Raw genomic sequence first — 21,068 nt, 5'->3', positions numbered from 1 at the left:
TTCACCCAGTCAGAGAGGATGTCATGATGAACAGACATTTAAAAATGGTTTCTGTCACAATTACTCAATGATTTGTTAAAACTTTTTCCCCTCCAGAAACATGATTCCTATCACTGAGTTTCGTCAGTTTTCTGAACAGCAGCCAGCATTTAGAGTACTGAAGCCATGGTGGGATGTGTTTACAGACTACCTCTCTGTAGCTATGCTGATGATTGGGGTGTTTGGATGTACACTGCAGGTAAGGGAACAAGCTCTAGAGTACAAATAGTGCTGTTATTAGCATTAAATTAATAATATGAAAGAAACTATTATTAATTAAACTAGAGTGATGCGTGTGCCCATATTTTGGTTCTAATGAGCTTCCAGAATTATTTCATTATGTTGACATGCTGTTAATGCTGGTTACTATTTAGGCTTGAAGTTGAGAGCATTAAACATATATTGTGTCTAAAGTTTCTAATCTGGCATTTTTGTTTCCTACGTCAAATACATCTTTTGTCATACTAATTGTTTTGCATTTTATATTATTTTAATATTATGTATGTAGCTATGTACTTTGCTTAGGGCCTAGGCATAAGCGATTAATTAATTTTAATAAATACAAATATAAAGAAAATCCTCGCTGAACAGTAACAACTGCACAGAGCAGCCCTCCTGCAAGCCTTCACAACCAAAGAACTACAAAAGAGATACTTTCAGTGCAGTGGGACTTCAGAGCATCTAGCACAGATGCATCTGGCAGTGAATTAGGTTGGCAGTGCATTTGGCACAGTTACTACGTTGTCAAGATTATTATAGCTAAATAGATCTGACAGTATTACATCTATTAAACTGATGGGTATGAAGCTTAAAATCTATTAAGTAACTTAAAATTTTCTATTAAGTAAACATTTTTAAATTTCTGGCAAAGTGGGACTGAAGCAAAGGATTGCTTTCCATACTGCTTATTAAATTTCAAACTGTATAACTGTAAAATGTGTTAGCATTTTTTGAGCTTGACTGCTCCTATTAAGCTTTATAAGCATTATTGATCATGATACTGAAATTAATTGCATATAATATACATATTTATTGGGATATTTTATTAAGGTGCAGTTCCATATCCAAAGATATTAGGAAATTAAAATAAAATTGGGAGAGGGAGGATGAGCTAGGCGTTTAGGCGAGGGATTAAAGCATTATTATACTTGGAGGCATATGGTTGATTGATACAATGTGTTTTATGTATATGAGATTTATTGTATATTTTTAATATTTAAAAAATCTATTTTATTGTGTTATGTGATTTTGTAATCCGCTTTAGACAAAAATTGTATTTGGAAACCAGCGGAATTTAAGTATTTTAAATAAATAAAGAAATATAGGGCCAGATTTTAGTACCTATGCACGGGCGTAGATTTGTGCGAGCAACCCGGCGCGCACAAATCTACGCCCGATTTTATAACATACGCATGCAGCTGCACGCATGTTATAAAATCCGCTGAGACCTAGGGGAGCCCCGATGGCTTTCCCTGTTCCCTCTGAGGTCGCTCTGAAATTGGAGCAGCTTCGGAGGGAACTTTCCTTCCGCCCCCCTCCCACCTTCCCCTCCTTTCCCCTATCTAACCCGCCCCCTAGCCCTACCTAAAATCCCCCCCCTGACCTTTATTTTAGAAGTTGCGCCTGCCTCTGGGCAGGCATAGGGACTCGGCCGGCGTGCGATCCCCCGGCCTAGTGGCCCTACAAAGGCCTCTGGCCACACCCTCTCCCCGCCCCTTTTTTCAAGCCCCGGGACATACGTGCGTCCTGGGGCTTGCGTGCGTCGAACAAAAGTACGCGCTCGCACAAAATTATAAAATCTACCCCAGCAGTTTTACTTAGTCCCATTGAGGTAGATTTTAAAAACATACATGCACGCGTACTTTTGTTTGCGCCACCGGCAAGAACAAAAGTACACCAGATTTTATAAGATACGTGCGTAGCCGCGCTTATCTTATAAAATCTGGGGTCGGCGCACGCAAGGCTGCGCAAAATCGGCAGCCTACATGCGCCGAGATGCGCAGCCTGCCTCCGTTCCCTCCGAGGCCGCTCCAAAATCAGAGCGGCCTCGGAGGGAACTTTCCTTCCGCGTCCCCCCACCTTCCCCTCCCTTCCCCTATCTACCCCACCCCCCCAGCCCTACCTAAATCCCCCCCCCCCTTACCTTTGTTGGGCAAGTTACGCCTGCTTCAAGCAGGCGTAACTTGCGCGCGCCACCCCTGCATCCCCCGGCACAGGCCGCAGTGCCGGGGGACTCGGGACCGCCCTCCCGGCCCACCCCCAAACCGTCGCCATGCCCCAGACCTGCCCCGGACCGCCCCCTGCTCCGGACACGCCCCTGGACACGCCCCTCCCGCCCCTTTTACAAAGCCCCAGGACTTACGTGTGTCCCGGGGCTTTGCGCGCGCCGGCGGCCTATGCAAAATAGGCGTGCGAGTGCCCTGCGTGTGTAAATCCAGGAGGATTTATGCACGCAGGGGTTTTAAAATCAACCCCATAGGTTTTCTGGTGAGTAAAACCGACTGCTGAATGTATTTAGCATGCAGACTTGAGTTTTGCAAAACAGTCGAGAGCATTCAGTTACTGATGCTGTAACATCTTAGCACTGATGAAAACAAGACCAGCAATGTTAGCAGTTGTCATTCCGCTAACTAAAGGTAATCAGGATGCCTTTCTCTTACGTTTCAGGTCATGCAAGACAAGATAATATGCCTGCCAAAAAGAGTGTATCCTGCACAGAATCACACGTCTTTCTTTAATCTGTCTAGCACAGTCACAAGTGCTACACCAGTTCCTCCACCCAAGCCATCTGCCACTCCTGCAACAGTAGAAATGAAGGGGCTGAAGACAGACTTAGACCTTCAGCAGTACAGCTTTATAAACCAAATGTGCTATGAGCGGGCACTACATTGGTATGCAAAGTACTTCCCTTATCTTGTCCTCATTCATACGCTGGTTTTCATGCTTTGCAGTAACTTTTGGTTCAAATTCCCAGGATCAAGTTCAAAAATAGAACACTTCATTTCGATACTGGGCAAATGTTTTGACTCCCCATGGACAACGAGAGCTTTGTCTGAGGTGTCTGGGGAAGAACCCGAAGAAAAAGATAACAGGAAGAACAATTTAAGCAAGGCAAACACAAATGTACCTGCTTCGGAAGGCACGTTGGTGAAGACTCAGTCTTTGAAATCAATACCCGACAAATTTGTTGTCGATAAGACAACGGCAGGTGCTCTGGATAAAAAGGAAGGAGAGCAAGCAAAAGCATTGTTTGAGAAGGTGAAAAAGTTCAGACTTCATGTTGAAGAAGGTGATCTTCTCTATGCCATGTATGTTCGCCAAACTATATTAAAAGTAATAAAATTTCTGATTATCATTGGTTATAACAGTGCGCTGGTCTCAGAAGTACAGTTTACTGTGGACTGCAATGTTGATATACAAGACATGACGGGCTATAAAAACTTTTCCTGCAATCACACTATGGCACATCTGTTCTCTAAACTCTCCTTCTGTTATTTGTGCTTTGTAAGTGTCTATGGACTAACATGCCTTTATACCTTATACTGGCTTTTCTATCGCTCTCTAAAAGAGTATTCATTCGAGTATGTTCGGCAGGAGACAGGAATTGATGATATCCCAGATGTCAAAAATGACTTTGCCTTTATGTTTCATATGATAGACCAATATGACCCTTTGTATTCCAAACGATTTGCCGTGTTCCTGTCTGAGGTCAGTGAAAACAAACTGAAGCAGCTTAACTTAAACAATGAATGGACTACAGATAAACTGAGACAAAGACTGCAAACAAATGCACACAATAGACTTGAAATACAACTTTTTATGTTGTCCGGACTTCCAGATACAGTTTTTGAAATCACAGAACTCCAATCTTTAAAGCTTGAAATTATAAATAATGTTATGATACCAGCAACTATTGCCCAGCTTGACAATCTTCAAGAACTCTCTTTATATCAGTGCTCTGTGAAAATTCACACTGCGGCTCTGGCTTTTCTGAAGGAGAATCTGAAGATCTTGAGGGTCAAATTTGACGATATTAGAGAGCTTCCTCCCTGGTTGTATGGACTCCGAAATTTGGAAGAGCTCTACTTAATTGGCTGTTTAAGCCCTGATATTTCTAAGAATATTACACTTGAGTCTTTTCGTGAGCTTAAAAGCCTTAAAGTCCTGTATATTAAAAGCAACTTAGCCAAAATCCCTCAACCTGTTGTAGATGTTTCTAGTCATCTCCAGAAGCTATGTGTTCATAATGATGGCACGAAGTTAGTTATGTTAAATAACTTGAAGAAAATGGCTAATCTTACAAATCTGGAGCTCGTTCATTGTGATTTGGAACGCATACCTCATGCTGTTTTCAGCCTTCTTTCTCTCCAAGAACTGGATTTAAAAGAGAATAATCTTAAATCAATAGAAGAAATAGTTAGCTTTCAGCACCTGCGGAAGCTTACCATCCTAAAGTTGTGGCATAACAGCATAACATATATCCCGGAGCACATCAAGAAACTAAGTAGCCTGGAACGACTTTATTTTAGCCACAATAAAATAGAGGTTCTTCCCTCCCATCTCTTCCTATGCAACAAACTCAGATACTTGGATTTATCCTATAATGATATTCGATTCATTCCTCCTGAAATAGGAGTGCTCCAGAGTTTACAGTACTTTTCTATCTCTTGTAACAAAGTGGAGAGTGTGCCAGATGAACTTTATTTCTGCAAGAAACTGAAGACACTGAAAATTGGAAAAAATAACTTATGTGCCCTTTCCCCAAAAATCGGGAACTTGGTGTTCCTTTCATATTTGGATGTAAAGGGTAATCACTTTGAAACTCTGCCATCTGAACTTGGTGAGTGTAGGGCTTTAAAGCAAAATGGATTGATTGTAGAGGACACCTTGTTTGAGACCCTGCCTTCTGACGTCCGGGAGCAAATGAAATTAGAGTAGCTCACTGTTGCAGCACTACTAACACAAAAGGTGTTTTTCAGTTATTAAGCAAAGCCGTCCGTCCGTCCGTATACACAGAGAAGCAGTGGCAAATGGTGCTATACACCTGTTAATAGAAACATCCCCAGCTTTTAGATTAAGACAAATTTGCCTTGCAATGTGCAACTTTATTAGGCCCACCCACTGCCTTCAATTTCCTGTTTGGAGAAACCAGCTGTGGTGAAGGAGGACCGATCTGACTTTATCTGGTCTTTTTTTGATTAACGACTCTGGAGCGTCAGAGAGCAGATGAAAGGGGAGTAGAATCATGGCAGGGAAAAGTCTTATTCAGTTGAAGGAAGGATCTTACAAAAAAAAGAAAAAAGGTTTTCTTTCTGTTTTACATTCCGTGGATAAAATCTCAGTTGTTTCTCTGTTATTTTTTTTTCTTGGCATTTTTCCAATTTCGCTTTTTTGTGTTACTTCTCGCCAAAATCATGTTTCATCTCATTCAGGCAGTGCTACCCTTATTAGTAGCTCACTTGATGATGTCTCATGTCCCTGTGCCTGATATATTTTTAATTGTTTCAAAGCAGATGAATTCTGTTTCAGGACAGGTAGATGTAGCTACCCTTATCATCAGAAAAAAACAGAGAGAAATCTCACAGAAATGTGCCTCAAGTTTTCAGACTATTTCCTTTGCATCAGATAAGGTACAGTGCTGCGTCTTCTGTACCTCCAACATCATGCACCGTGACACTATTCATGTGCATTTAAGGCTCTCAGTACCCCGAGATGGTGTTTTTCTGTCCCGGTGGCATACGCTGGAAATGTAGGTTCAACTCCTGAGCCTGGCACCTGCTGCCTGGGTTGTCTGGAGTTCAGAGCCCTGGGGAGAGAGAGACCCAGGCATCATTCAGCGGTGACACCTACTGGACAGACCTAGGTTGAATGGTTACTGGATCCTGGAGTAAGCCACAATCCGTGGCCTTCGGCTGAAGACCGTCACTGCAATTCCTGGGCAGAGAATTAGGGGTGAGAAGGGGAGGTTAACATATGGATGTTTGAAAATAAAGGCATATAACTTTAGCTCAGTAGAGACTGGCTGTTATTGAGCTGGAAGCCCAAAAGAGCAGGAAAAAATGGCTGTGCCAAAAATAAACTTGGAATTTGTTTTGCTGTAATGAAGCATCAGAAAAGTATTAACATAACTGACAGGTTTAAATAAGGGGTTAAGACTTTACTTTTATACTTTGCACTTTGTAAGATTCTTTCCATTAAATTAATTCTGATTTTGTGATCTGGGTTTAAAATAAGCCTTGAGAAAATACTTTTAGAGCTTTTATATCAACTTTTTCTCCATTAGTACCAGAAACAAACTTTGTAAATCTTTTAGTGCTGCTGAAGTGTTAAAGCTGGTATTGGTATTTTTTAATGTTTCATTGAAACATGGTCTTACCAAATACATTTAAATAGATAGTCTAAATGCCTTTACAGTTTTATTAGGCTATTTTGACACAAGGCCATATTTGTATAAAGAGCTTGACTAAAAAGTGTATATATTTTTAATAAATCTTTTCCAATTTTGAGTTTTAACTTAATTTTATTGTTGATTTTTTTTCTGAAATGGTCATACTTTTAACCTACTTTTCATTGCTTTTATTACAACTATTAAGTCATCATATTTGTTCCTGTAAGGGTACTGTATTTTTAATTCTGTGTATCTGGTATACATTGTAGACAATGAACATGTTATTGCCATGGTCATCATTAAGTTATGCAAACAGGAAGACATATAAGACAGCAGTGAGGCATTAAAAGTTGTTGGTTTTTTGTTTTTTTTTAGCTTGGCACAGCAAAGTTACTTGAATCCTAAAAATATATAAAGCAGAGTTGAGTGAAAGCCTTAGCCATTCTTAAATAACCATTCATCCTGTACATGTAAAGTAATGAACTACTAGTGATGATACACTGCCTTTAATATTCACTTTATAATTTAATTGGAAGTCATGGAACTGGAAGCCTGGCTTTTCGTAATTGAATCCTTGGTAACATGCTGATCTGATTTTGTATCAGGTTGGCCATTTTTTTTGTAGTATTAAAATTTGGTAAACTCCCTTTATGTTTTCCTATTTTGTGAATCATAGTCATGATGCAAAGGTTAAGGAAATGAACTGGCTTGTTGCTTTGAGGTGGGTTCTTTTTCTCCATGTTTGACTGAAGATACTCGTGAGCAGCAATACAGACGCTGACAGCGAAAGATCCCAGACAAAGCTGATGTGCCTTTAATCTCCATGGCTGCACTGTTACTTGGCGAAAATACCACAGAAATGATTCAGTTGTTTTTCAAAGTTTTAACCTTTTTTTTTTTTTATGGTAGCAGAAAAGAAAGGGTAAGTACAGAAGATCCCAATTTGCTAAGAAGTGAGGGGAAAGCCAGAGATCAACTAGTGTTTATGGCATTGCATCAGGAGGTAAACTGAGTAGCCTGAATGGAACTTATGGTCCTTCTTTGCTGTCGTATTGTACGTTTCTCTGTTTCTCATAACTGGTTGTAGGGGGGGGGAGGGGGGAAGAGGAGATATATTTTTGGCATTTTGTCATCCACAGAGGCTGCTGGCAGTGCTAGCTTCCTGACTGGCAGCACCAACTTCCTGTTATGGTTAAGTGCAGCAGTACAGCGGGTTTTTGTTTTTTAAATGGAGTTTTCTTGAATGAATTTCTGAAAATCCCCCCTTTCCATATACTCAGTTTAATTTTTGTGAAAATCAGCAAATTAGAGGATTTCAGAAAATTCATCCAAACCCCCCACTACCCGTGAAAATGTTTGTGTTGCTATGGTTGCTAGCAGCACGAAGCAAACCTTCCCAAGAAAATAAAAGGAATTATATTATGGCACTAGTTAGAATTAGGTACAGTATGCTGTTAGAAGATGTGGTGCAATTTAGCTCAGAGAAATAATCCGCACAGATTACCTGGGGTACTTTTCAAAGGGAAGTACATACATAATTTCCCTTAGAAAGTGAGTGTAAAAGTCCACAGGTAAGAGATATCCCTGGACTTTTCACCAACACAGGCAGTTACAAAATTACCCCCTAGGGGTGTGCATTCTTTCCCTACGAATTGGTTATCCACAACATATAGGGCCATATTCGTTGTATTTGTGGGGAAGCGAAACGTATCGAGATTCCCCATGAATACAACGAATCTTCGCCGAATTATTCGGCCGTCTAAAGGAGCCAATTTAAACAAACCCCCCACCCTCCTGACCCCCCCCCAAGACTTACCAAAACTCCCTGGTGATCCAGCGGGGGGTCCAGGAGCGATCTCCTGCACTCACACCCTCGGCGCTAGTATTCAAAATGGCGCCGATAGCCTTTGACCTACTATGTCACAGAGGCTACTGGTGCCATTGGTCAGCCCCTGTCACATGGTAGGAGCAATGGATGGCCGGCGCCATCTTGTGCTCCTACCATGTGACGCATGACGTCCCTCTGCACATCCCTATTACCCCCTTAGTTATGACCAGAAACTCACTACATTTGCCAGCTAAGCCAGATTTGAAAGCAACATTGGTTATCAAACACGGGGTCATTTAACTAAAGGTTTTCTCCTATTTTGTGTCTCTGGGAAAAATTCTTAGAGGATGACTTTCAAACAAAAGCACCTGGTGGGATATATGCAAGTATATGGCCATGAGCAGATCTATGTAGGTGATTTATAACAAGCACATATGATATACGCATGTTTTATAAAATACACTCATCTCTACCCCAAAACACACGTGTATTAGGGCTTACGCCTGAATACACGCAGTGCATTGAAACCACTTATATCAATGCGTGTACTTATCCCTACCTATTTTAAAAATATACGCATGTATGTTTTATGTGTGAAAGTAAAGTAGACCTTACTCGCGTGGCCTGATTTATGCGCGCAAGTTGGCCAGTTTTAAAACATGCATGCATAAATGAAATTAACCAGTTTACCAATTAGTTCACCAGTTCTCCCAATCCGTCCTCGTTCTTCAGCCTGAACTTCTCCCAGTTCACCCAAACCTCCCACCCAGTATGTATTGCACAATAAATACATTTAATATCATTTGTGCTAGATAATCAGCAGGTGTAAAATTACACAAGTACGTTGGGCAAATGTATACGTGCAGTAAGTGGTTTTTAAAATAGCAACTTTATGTGCGTGTTGGCCCCACCCTGGAACACCCCAGGCTGCGCATAGATGTGCACGTGAAAATGAAAATACACGTGCATTTTTGACTTTTATAAAACATGGAATTCGAGATAAATGCTACTTGGGTGTGTATATGCTAATTTTTATGTGCGGAATGTTTTGAATTTTCACCCCTTAGTAAATAGGACCCTCAATTACATATGTCTCCCTTGGACTTTTTAAGTTCAGGTTGTTGGCTAACCGTGCTAGTTTTGGACCCCAACTCAAGTTAAGAAAGAAGTTGATTAGTTATGTCTTTTGCCTAACTATAGAACTGTGTACTGTAAAATCATAGTTTATTACTTGATCTGTAGGGATCTTCGTTTTCAGTTTTTATTGTATTTTTTCTTGGAATTTATCAGTTTATATAACAATAAGATAAAAAAATATTTACCCATAAAAATGATGTCATTTATTTATTCTGATTTCTCCTGTTTTTGCTCTTGTAATAAAAATTGATAAATTCCTGGGAAATATAAAATAAAAACTGAAAGTGAAAGTTTCCGATTGATCTGTTATCTCCTTTTTTTGCCAGAGCCTATTGTGAACAATGCAGATTCAGTTTTCACCACTTGTGGTGCCCCATAGAGCTCTACTGTTGTATGATGAAAATGAAAGAAGAGGTTTAGGAGAATGGACAACTATTATATTAATTCTTTGGTTTCCACAGTCAGAAATTTGCGGTTGGAAAATTGCCTGTATTTTAATAGCATGAGGCTCTAACAGGCTCTAAAAGATTAAAGAAAGACGACAAAATTCCACCCATGGACAGTAACTTTAATACTGGTGCACGGGTGCACATGTGCGCGCATTTGCCGGCTTGTGTCCAGAGACACGTCCATTTTATAACCTATGTGCGCATGTTATAAAATAGCCTGGATGTGCGTCCATGTGTGCACATTTTGAAAGGACGAGCGCATGAGTGTGCAAATGCCACTTCTACTACGTAAGTGGGGGAATTTTATAAGGGACACAGGCCAACACCGTTACCATTTTTCCCAGTTCATTCCCAGTTCGCCCAGGTAAGGGATAGGACTTCCTAACTCTCCCTAATTTAATAGCCTCCCTTTTCCCCTGTTAGCAATAACCCTTAAAATACCGCTGATCAGCCTAGATTTTTTATTTCTTACAAGCCATCCATAGCAGTAGTAAAGTTACGCAGCATGGGACCCTGGCAAATGCCTGTGTGCGTTAAGTATTTACTCGCACATCTCTTGGTCTTCCCCCGGCACGCCCCACCCAGACCTCACCCATTCCCTGCCTCTTTTTGCAAACTTTTTCTTTGAGCACGCAGCCAAAGGTATGCGTATCCTTGGGCAGCTTTTAAAATCTTCTCGGCGCGTGCTGGCCCGACTTGTGCACGTATCTTCTGGTTTTGGCGCATAGTGTAGAACAAAATCTGATTTCTGCATAGCAAATATCAGTGCAGCCACAAGACAGCTGTTGCAAAGAATATGTTTATGCATATATAGAAAGAAGCCAGAAGAATTGCTTGATTATATTTTTATTTTTGTGTAAAGTACCGTGCACAGTGGAAAAGAAATATGGTTCATTGGTTTACCAAACATATTATGTAAATGAAAGTGTTGTAATTCTTGCTGAATGTAAATGCCTTAAGATGTGTAATTAGCAAACCACTATAGCTGCTGAATGACATAAAACTACTGTAGAATAACAAATACATACACTATAGGTTATACCATGGATTGTATAATGATAAACATATCAGTCTCTCTTACTTCTTAACCACTGAAATCAACTTGTGTTTATCTACTATTTACATTTGTCTTGATGGTGTAGTGGCTTCCCTTGAATATCAATATGAAATGAATCTACAGAAAAAATTATATATATTTTTTTTACATTCTAGTTTAAAAGACTTCTATTAATCAAAAAACATATATAATGCTTTTAACAGCTGAACCTCAAAGAAAAAGTTAGAAATCAACTAGGTCAAGTAGATTGCAACAGGAAGTAAATTGGACAGACTAGATAGGCCTTATGGTGCTTATCTGTTGTCATATTCTGTGTTTCTATGTAATTGAGACATTCAATAGCTATATTGTAATAATATGGTGTTAGTCAATGGGATGTATTTGCAAAACCGCATTACAGAAAGACTTACTAAGAAGAGATACAGATTATTTCTTCATTTTGAAAAGTGTTATGATTAGAAAAGTTATATATACATACGTACATTTAATATTTATTCAGCTACTTACTTAAACCTCAATATGTATGTTTGCATTTCAGAATATAGAACCTTTTGTAAACTATTTTAATGAATAATGAATAGTTTGCATCAATATTGCATGGTTTTAATAATAAAAAAAAAGGTCAAAAGCTGCAGTATTGCACAAGTGTACAATCTGAAAAACTGAAATGCAGAAAACATGAAGGGTCCCAATTCGGGAATAAATGCAGAGCTAGGGAAAGGTGCCCATGCAACCAGAGCCCTAAACTTGCCAATCTATTGCCTATGCCTAGTTCAAATCTTCTGCATTTAGAAATCACTTTTCATAGTCCAGCATTTATAACTGGATCAATCCAGCGTTACAAAAATACAAGATGTTGTTACTAGCTACAGATGGAAGCAAAACCAAACATGGGCAATCAGAAGACTAATATCTGTTCCGGTCCTTGCCTTGTAGTGAACATGCTACAAAGAGCCGCAATACAATGTCTTAAGATTGTGCATGTTTTTTTATGTTTCAGATTCACGCTTTTAAATTTAAAATGTTTAGCTTTTTGTTGTCTTAACTCTTCATTCTCAAAATATATACAGACCAGTCTTCTAACCAATCAAAGGGTTTTTAAAATACATCACATGTTCAATTTTTGGGTTGCTTTTTTTTTTTGCTTTCAGTTATCGAAAGATAACTGAAATTCTGCATTAAGCTTGAACTGTGCCTTTACAAAAGGATAACATTTGATCTCATGGTAAAATATTTCCTAACATACAAGTCTTCTGTTTACTACAATACAGCCAAACAAAACACAATGAAAAACTAATTTGTAATTTTGAATGAAGAAATGCACATTTTGTATTTATTTATTTATTTGGCAAACACCTTTGTAATTCCTGTGTGTGTTTTTTTTTTTTTTACTAGCATAATAACCGTGCATAGCTATGAATTTGGTTTTATGTGACTTTGATATTTGTACACTGCCCTAAGTTTTGTGACTGGTATTTCTCCGTACTACAGATACAATAAAGTTATGTTTACTTCATTACAGTAGACGCATAATGTTTCTTTGGTGCCATTCTGGAAATTACTTCTAGTACATCATAGTTTGTGCTAAGATGTCTGTAGCAGATAAACAGTACCCTTTTGTATTATTTTAGAAGAATGTTTAGGGGTCAGATTGAATTTACTGGGAGAGGGGAGAAGGAGGATTCGTTATGCATACCTGGAAATTCTGCATGGTTGACCCAGAGTCTTCAGGTTATGAACTCAAACTTTTGGGTCACTGGCCCTTGAGGACTGGAAGCAAATGCCACTGTTCTACAAGGACTTTAAAAAAACTAACAAAAAACCGCTGCAGCACTTTGAAAAGCCCCAAGGGAAAGCAGCCACCTCTCATGCGTGCAGTGCCTTGGTCAATGCATGTGCCAGAGAGCAGAGACGCCTGCTTCTAGTCATGCTTTCATAAGCTGTTTCTGAAGCACCAACCTCAACCTTTTCTAATGTGTGAAAAGACAGGGGGAGAAACCGAATACAGGGAAGAAAGGTGGAAATAAGGTAGGGAGGGGAGGAAGACATTGGAACACAGAGAAGGGAATGGAGGATGGGCACAGGAGAAAGACCAGAAGAGCAGGGATTATATGGGGAGAGAGGACAGGAGAAGGATAGAGGAACTGAGGGAGGGGTAAAGAGACACAGGAAGTAAGGCACAAAGAGCAAAGGCAGGACAGGGGCACAAGAAGGGAAAGTTGTTGCCCTGCGCAGAAGATAGCACAAGAAGAGCAAAGGGAGCCCTGAGGGAGGTAACAGAATTTGCAGAAGGATAAGAGAACAAAAGGAAAAATGGGGGTGAAGGTGGTGGTGAAGAAATATCTAGGGGAGAAATACACAAGGTACTGCAGGTGCTTACTGCAGGCAGGTGTTTCAATGGCAATGTCCTTTTGGGTTCCGGAAACATCTCTGTACTCTGGTGCAGGAGGTGTTTACCTACAGTAATGGTAATAGTGATGGTAGTCATTGCCTTCTCTAACTGCAGTGGTTTGGCTCTATTTTGCTCTTCTTCCCTCTAATAAAAATCTGTATTACAAATTCTACTGTAGATTCCATTGCAACCCAGTTATCAGTGAGAGGGTGAAGGGGGAGAAGCAGAAAGGGAGACCATGCTGGCTAAACATCCCAATTACACTACAGGAAATATATTTGCATGCAGCTCACCCTAACTAGCAAAAAATCTTATTAGTATTCCCTCCCTGCAGCCACTCACTCTCCCCACTGTTCTCTTCCTGAGACAACAGAAGGCAAAGATCTCTGACCCACTAATGTGGCTCTGTCCTCAGTATATGTGCATTGACTAGATCATAAGCTCCAGAGATCAGGGACTCTCTTCTATGTGCCTGCCAAGTGCTGCGTACACTTTACAATAATCTAATGTATATTGTTGCGCAGTAGTAGTTGAACACCTCTGGAACTCTTCTGCATTTCGTATGATAGAGGAATAGCACTTGATTCCCTGGACAGCCAAACTTTCCCAATAAGATAAAGAAATCCTCAGTCCTCTGGCTTTCTCAGAATATTATATTCGACTTGCAGGGCAAAGACTGGCACAGCTGAGGCACAAAGACAGGGCAAGTTCAGAAGAAAGGAAAGAGGAGTGGCGTTATATATCAACAATAATATTAAATCAACAGGACTACAAGACTCACAAGGTAAGGAAGACGCACTGTGGGTTAATCTGGAAACAGAAAACAATATATCCATTTATATTGGCTTGATATACAGACCTCCGTTGACAAAAGAAAGGGATAGAAATTTAATGGAAGATATTCAGAAATGTCACGATTTTCAAAGGCCGTCATGTGTAAAAAAACAGGAGATACATGCGTGGCTGGGTTGCATGTGCACCATAGGCATTTTCCAAGGCCCATGGCCACGCACGAATCTCCCGGTATGCGTGGAAGAGCTGGTGTCAGAAAAAGGGGCGGACTGGGGGAGGGCAGGGGCAGGGTCTGGGTGGGTTGGGACAGCGCCATTAGGCACTGTTCTGATGAAGCATGCACCAGCAGCTGGCAGGCTGGCATCAAGCAAGGATGGTCAGTGGTCACAGGCTATGGTCAAGGCAGGCGGCAAGCAAGGACGGTCAGGTTACAGGCTAAGGTTGGTTCCAAGAATCAATCTGAGGGTAGACAGGCAGAAGAGAAGGACAAGGCTGGATGAGGCTGAAGACAAGGAAGGCTGGATGCAGGAGCAGCAACTCACACTCTGAATAGAGTCGACCCGTTGCTGAGGTAGATCTGAGTTGCACAGCCGGGGTTTAAATACCCGGCTGCATGATGTCATCTGGAGGCGTCAGAGACATCGGTTCCCACCGCAGGGCCTTTACAGTTTGGCGCATGCCTCGCGTGCACTTCTAAGAGGAGAAGAGAAGCAATGGTGGCGGCGTTTTCTTGCCACATGGAGTGTCAGTGTTCAGCTGGGCGGCGCTCGGTGAGTGAGCAGGCATACGTAACATCTCTGGTGAGACCTCACCTTGAAAAGCATATAAACCAGATGGAGTCAGTCCAGAGGGTGGCTGCTAAAATGGGGAGAGTCTTAAAGATCTAAACATGTATAAACCTAGAGAAAAGGTTGTTAAGCATCCTTAACGCAGGTAAATGGCTTTTGAAAATTTCTATGATAGTATTTTACATTTACAAGCATAACACCTTTGAAAATTCGTCCCAGTACTGTTCCAAGGGAACCAGCTGCAGAAATGTTGATGAGTAGTGGCACTGTGTTCTTTTGTTGAGCTGGATGTGGTCAGCTTGTGGCTGTTGAGGGTAGGTGAATAAGCACAATGAAACAGTAGGCGTCAGCAGGGTCAATAAATATTGTCAACTGTATTCCCCAGATGCGTATCTTCAGGGTCCACTGTCAAAGGAAACACAAGGCATAGAATATGCAACAAATAATAATTAAATAAATCCTCCAGATACAAGATACATCTAACTTAGGCCAGGATTCATCAAACTATCGCATGCAATAGGAAGAGAGGCGTGCTTTATGGTAATAGCCTATTTATTGCAAAGTGCGCTATCCTAGCGCTTTGCATAGGTGTTATTGCACTCTGCAGTAACTACAACCTCTGGGGGTGGGGTGGGGGGGGGGGAAAGAGAGAGATAGCACATAAGGGGTGGCACATATATTAGTCATCTATATCATCATTATAGGAGGGTCATCTGGTAACTTTAGATGAGTTTTTGGTAGTGGTCAAGGGTTTGGGGGCCAGTTTAACATGCACAGTCAGATATACAAACAGCATAGTACACATCAGTGAAGATTTGATGTGATTTGGAGTGAGGAAAAGTACTCAAAGATGAGATTTCCACAAGGTACTCTCGCTCTAACTTGGGCACAATTCATGCGAAATTTATAGCAAAATGAATGAAGCTAGACTAAGTTAGTTGTGACCAATGATTAAATCAAGGCAAAGAAGGCTGTTTGTCCTGACCAGTAGTGCCTATTATGAATGGTCACTAAGTTACACTTATCTTGTAAGTGGATGATTTATTGAATTATTATTCTCATATAATCCTCTGTTGTGACTCAGTACATTCATATACTCATTTCTCAGACTACGACTTAGGATCCTATTCTGAACACAATTTAACAAACGAACTGCACAAATCAAGGGATCATAAAGCTCGAGTACTTCCTCTTTTGGGACTTGGGTTCCTTGCCTCCTCTTACTGAGCAAAGAAAGCATCGGAGTAAACATAAACAGATGTTTTAAGTAGGGATATAGACTCTTTTGACTTCAGGGCCTGACTGTCTCTAGCTTTCAACCTGGAAAGTTATCGGCCCTGTGGGGCTCAGTGAAGTATCAGTCCGTCAGCAGAGTCTGCAGCAACAGTTCCTCCTGTTGCACCATCAGTGGACACCCTGAATCTAGCAGGCTGACAATTGACAACATAGTCTACTGGCCCCTCAGCACCAATAACAGAAACAGGCTCAGAGGAGCCTCAATCTTTGCCTTCCTTTTCCCCATTGCTAAGTGATTAGGGGAATCAAGGAAACACCGAGAAGAGCCACAAGAGCCATAAGTACGGCTTTACATGCGCTTGGATATGCATTTTGGACATGCATCCAAAACCTCTCATGCAATAAGAGGATTAACGCATCCAAAATGCGCATCCAAACCAACACGAAGCTAATAGCACTCATCTAATGTCAATTCGTGTTGATGAGGCTATTAACAATCACCCCTGATGCAAAAAGAAAAATCTGCACCCAACGCGCACATTTTTACTCTCAAAAATTAACGCCTGCCCCGGAGCATTCTATGCGCGTCAATATTTCATTGGCCTGCTTCTTAACAAAGCTTTGTTTGCTTTTCTATAGCTCCCTTTCACTTACATCCTCCCATCCTGCCAGTGCCCCCTTAAGTATTTTCCCCATTTTATTAAAGTTTGCATTTTTTGTTTTATATCTAGAACTGACTTTTGAGTGACTTCTCATCACCTTGGCTGCTGTAGTCACACAATAACATCTGATGATCACTGGCACTCAGGGTTTATAAAACAGGGGGGAAAGAAAGAGCTCTGGATAGATATAACTGAAGGCTCATGATCCCAGCCCTGGTTCTGACTAAGAAGGTGGTGCAAAGAAGTAGGAGGAAACTGCTGAGTCAAAAAAATGTGTATGTGTATTGTTTTATCTATAAAAATCATCTTTGTTGCTAGCTGTTGCGTGTGGCGGGCGGCGGCCTACCGTGCGCTGCTGCACTTACCTCCAGCCCCAAACTCTGGAGATCCACCATTGGGAAAGACCTTCGCGGGCATGCCCGGCACCTCACCGCATTCAGCCCGCCTTCTCTGCTGCACCTCCCGACGCCAGGCCAAGTTCTTAAAGGGCCAGTGGTGTGAAACACCCGGAGGTGCTCCCTGATGACATCATCTGGCTAGGACTATTTAAGGCTGAACTTGTCTTCCATCCAATGCCTTGGCAATAGATCCACTACCATCCAGTAGAGCTAATTGCCACAGCGTTGTTCCTGCATTCCTTCTCCTGGTTCCTGGGTCCCTCTTTGTGTTCTTGAGTTCTTGTCTGCATCTCCTTCATGGTCAGTCTTCAGCTTCTCATCTCTGAGCCTTTGGTGTCCTCTATTGCTGCCTGTGTTGCTCCTCGCCTCCCTGCCTCATCTCCGTCCCCTGTTTCCCTCGGACGGATCTTTGGCTTGACTTTGGCTTGGACTCTGGCTCTGATTCTTCTCTGCCTGCCACCAATCACTGCCTGGATACCAAGCCTGATAGAACTCTGCCTGCCTCTGACCTCGGCCTGAGCTTGACCCTGTTCTTTGCGGCTGGTCCTCTTGCCGCTTCTTCCTTGTGCTGGCCTGCAATTACTTCATCTCCACGAAGCTCCACAACCACAGAGGCCCACACCTAAGACCAGCCGGCCCCAGCACCCGAGAGCTCAACCTAAGGGGAACATGGGCTGGTATTGGCAAAGCTCCAGTTGGGCCTCTGCTCTTGCCAGCTCCACCTGCAATGGTGGGAGACTCCGGGGCTCCTCCCCGCAGGTAGCACCAACTCCCCTTCAGCCCAAAGGCCCACATCTGCAACACTAGCTAGTACTAGGTTTATAAAACCACATGTAAGTCCATCCTACCTGGACTTATATTCTCTTAACAATTTTTGTTTCAGCAATTCCCAGTCTCTGGGAGACATATTGGACATGTGTTATAGAATTTTTTTCAAGTTCCATAGTTGAGAAGTGGGATTGTGGGGAACTAGTCCATCCCCCTTTATGTAGATCTCAAAGGGTTATAGAGAACCATTATTTTAAACATCTATTAATAACATTAGTAAAACCTCAAAGCACTGTAGGCGGGCAGGTTCCTGTACTTTTAGCGGTTTGCAATAAGAAAAAGGATAAGGACTGGCAAGATGCTGACAGGAAAAGTGCAATGGATATAGCTCACTATGAGACATCCACAGGGAAAAGAACTTAAGATTCAATTAAACTGGTTGGGTATCCAAATTAAATACTAAATGGAATCTTTGCAAATGTAATTGACAGAACCAGAGATACAGTTATATCATCAAAGTACTTCAGTGCATAAGTATGCCTGGAATCGGAGAACTGAGCAACAAATACCAGAAAATAACAATATGAGAGCTTTGTACTGCACAAGGACATCAAGATCCTTCATCCCATGAATTGCTTAACCTAGCCTTATTTATAAACCATTCTCTCTCATATTCCTTTTCCATTATGAGATCTGCTTAGGATTCATTTGTAGAGGCCCAGAAAGTAACACAACACTCTCTCATCTAATTTGTTGGGAAGTACTGGGCTCCAGTCTGACCTTAATCGGATCACATCAGCAAACTGTGAATGAGGGGCAGGGCAACGTTGTGATATAAGGAAGGGGCCCAAATAGAAAAGAGGTTCAGGCAGGAGGCACAGTTTGCATGAGAACAATTCTAATGAAGGGGATGGAAACTGAAAGGAAAGAGCAGCACAAAAGAAGCGTGGATAGAAAATAAATGAAAAGGGGAAAGAAGGGTAAGACACAGGGGTCAGGGTGGGAGAGTTAGGTCCAGGAAATATCTACAAAAAGAAAAGGGCACCATAAAAGGTCAAAGGTAGAAAGTAAGGGTCATAGAAAGTAGTGCTGTACCCCATCTGGGTGAAGCCGGCAGACGTAGCAGGAGAGGCAAACTGATGCTGAAGTAACGATGGGAAAAAATGAAATGTGGTGATAAGCATGAAATGATTACAACCCAGTTTATAGAATGGAAAGTACTGCAGTCATAGGGCCAGGGTACTGGAAGAGATCACACCCTACAGCTCTGTTCAATTTGTCCTTGAAGATAGGGGATATCCCGAGGGCCTGGAGGCACGTGGATGTGGTCCCACCACACAAAAGGAAAAACAGAATAAGGAGGATGTGGGCAATTGCAGACCCATTATTTTAACTTCAGATATAGGCAAAACTATAGAAACAATACTGAAGGAAAAGTGTCACACCTTGAACTAATAGATTATAGGACACCGGACAGCAAAGGAAGATCCTGTCAGACAAACTTGATTAAGTTCCTGTGGGGACTCTCCACGACAGGCGGGGTCTCAGAGTGATGGACACAGGAGTCAGAGATATATTTATTATACAGCAGAGAGAAACCCGAGATGCGGGTTTGTAAGCTCAGTCCTTGAGTAGGAAGACCTGAGATGGATTCTCCGGTAGTAGTCCACAGAGCGGGGTAACCCGGGAAATACTTGCTTCTTGGTAGTTCTTGTGCATGATAGCTCTGGTAGTAGTCCGCAGCGTGGGGTAGGCCAGAGATAGTAGATGGCAGCAGGCACAAGACAGCGTGGCTCCAGTAGTGGTCCGCAGAGTGGGATAACCCGAGGATCCACACAGCAAGAGAGAAGCAGAGTTGAAGATCAGGTCCAGTACTCACTCGCTAGTGTTGCAGTAGAGATATCGTTGTAGCAGCAATGGAGACTCGGAGCAGGAACACCGTTGTCCGTAGAATAGTGAGAGAGAGGTACTCACTAAGCTGGAGAAAGGTGAGACTCGCAGAGAAGGCTCTCCGAGGAGAGGATAGCCCTGAGTGCAGCAAGGCCCCTGAGGAGCAGGTACCTGAGTCACTCAGTCTGAAACGCAGGAACAACGAGGCAAAGCGTCTCTGAGGAAAGGAATTGAGCAAGATGGAATACTTGCTAACTCGTAGGTAGGAAAGTCCGGTAGGCTTAAGTATATGTAGGTAGTGATGTCATGCGGAGGAGATGCCCCTGAAGTTCCCGCTATGACATGGATAAGACGGAGGCAGGTGCGCGCGTGCCCTATGTTACACCAGATTCAAGATAGTGACCGGAATTGCCCACGCCATCCCGGGAATGCCAGGGAGGTTGGCGTGCAGAAGCAGTGGTGGCCATCTTTGCCAGAATCGGAGCTATATGGCAAAATGAGGTGAACAGCAAAGGTCGCAACTGTCTGCGACCGATGGGCACAACAAACCAAAAAAGGAATACAAAACAAATCTTCCACACAACGAGTAACAACCCTCCCACTATCTAGTCCTGCCTAATGTTTACACTCCTACTACTGAATATTCAGTCATTTGCAAAAATATTCTCACTGATAAATGATCTGTTAGAAGATATACATCCAACTATCTTCCGCATTTCTGAAACCTGGCTGAATAACTGTTATTGTTTGTAAGGCTTTGGGTGGACCCTTGGACGCTGTGGCAGATGACCACGCCCACGGGGGGAAGTCCCGTGAGGGGCCACAGGTCAGACTCAGCTTTAGGACACACAACACGGAATTATCTTTTATTAAACAGAATTGAGAAGCCACCAGAGGCGGCAGTAGTGAATAGAGATGAAGCCCGGCTGGACTTGTAGTCCCTCAGGACACTGGAACAGCGATCCCTCAATTGCTGTGCTGTAGTGGAGAGAAACTGAGATACTGAGTACAGTGGAGCATACACAGGATTCTGGTATAGAGCCTCGTTGGTTGATTACTCACACAGCGGTTTCCCCCGGAAGGTAACACAGAAGCTGGAATAGAGGCAGGCCCTCGAGGAGCGAGTACCTGGTTCCAGGGAAGAGCTCTAAGAGAATATAGATGGTAACTCACTGATGGTGTAGGCAGCGGTTTCTTCCAAGCAGTAGTGAGCTCAGGCAGCGAGTCCGGGAACATGTGCCCTT

The 21,068-nt window shown here is 42.2% G+C and overlaps 1 protein-coding gene across 3 annotated transcripts in view; it reads left to right on the top strand.

Annotated features, from left to right (window-relative positions):
• Positions 1-8,155, top strand: part of LRRC8C (leucine rich repeat containing 8 VRAC subunit C) — a 35,008-nt gene extending 26,853 nt beyond the window's left edge. For 2 of the 3 annotated variants that reach the window (XM_029618386.1, XM_029618387.1), the window contains exons 2-3: positions 97-238; positions 2,707-8,155. In XM_029618386.1, coding sequence (XP_029474246.1) covers positions 101-238; positions 2,707-4,977 — 2,409 coding nt within the window. In that variant the 5' untranslated portion in view covers positions 97-100 and the 3' untranslated portion in view covers positions 4,978-8,155. Of the gene's footprint in view, positions 1-96; positions 239-2,706 lie in introns of those variants that run through there. The other variant, XM_029618388.1, reaches the window with a different exon arrangement.
• Positions 8,156-21,068: the final 12,913 nt, after the last annotated feature.

Source organism: Rhinatrema bivittatum, chromosome 10 (assembly GCF_901001135.1).
Source record: "Rhinatrema bivittatum chromosome 10, aRhiBiv1.1, whole genome shotgun sequence".
In the NCBI taxonomy this organism is placed as follows: domain Eukaryota; kingdom Metazoa; phylum Chordata; class Amphibia; order Gymnophiona; family Rhinatrematidae; genus Rhinatrema; species Rhinatrema bivittatum.
Note: the sequence above shows the minus strand (reverse complement) of the source record. Positions and strands in the feature narration are given on the sequence as shown.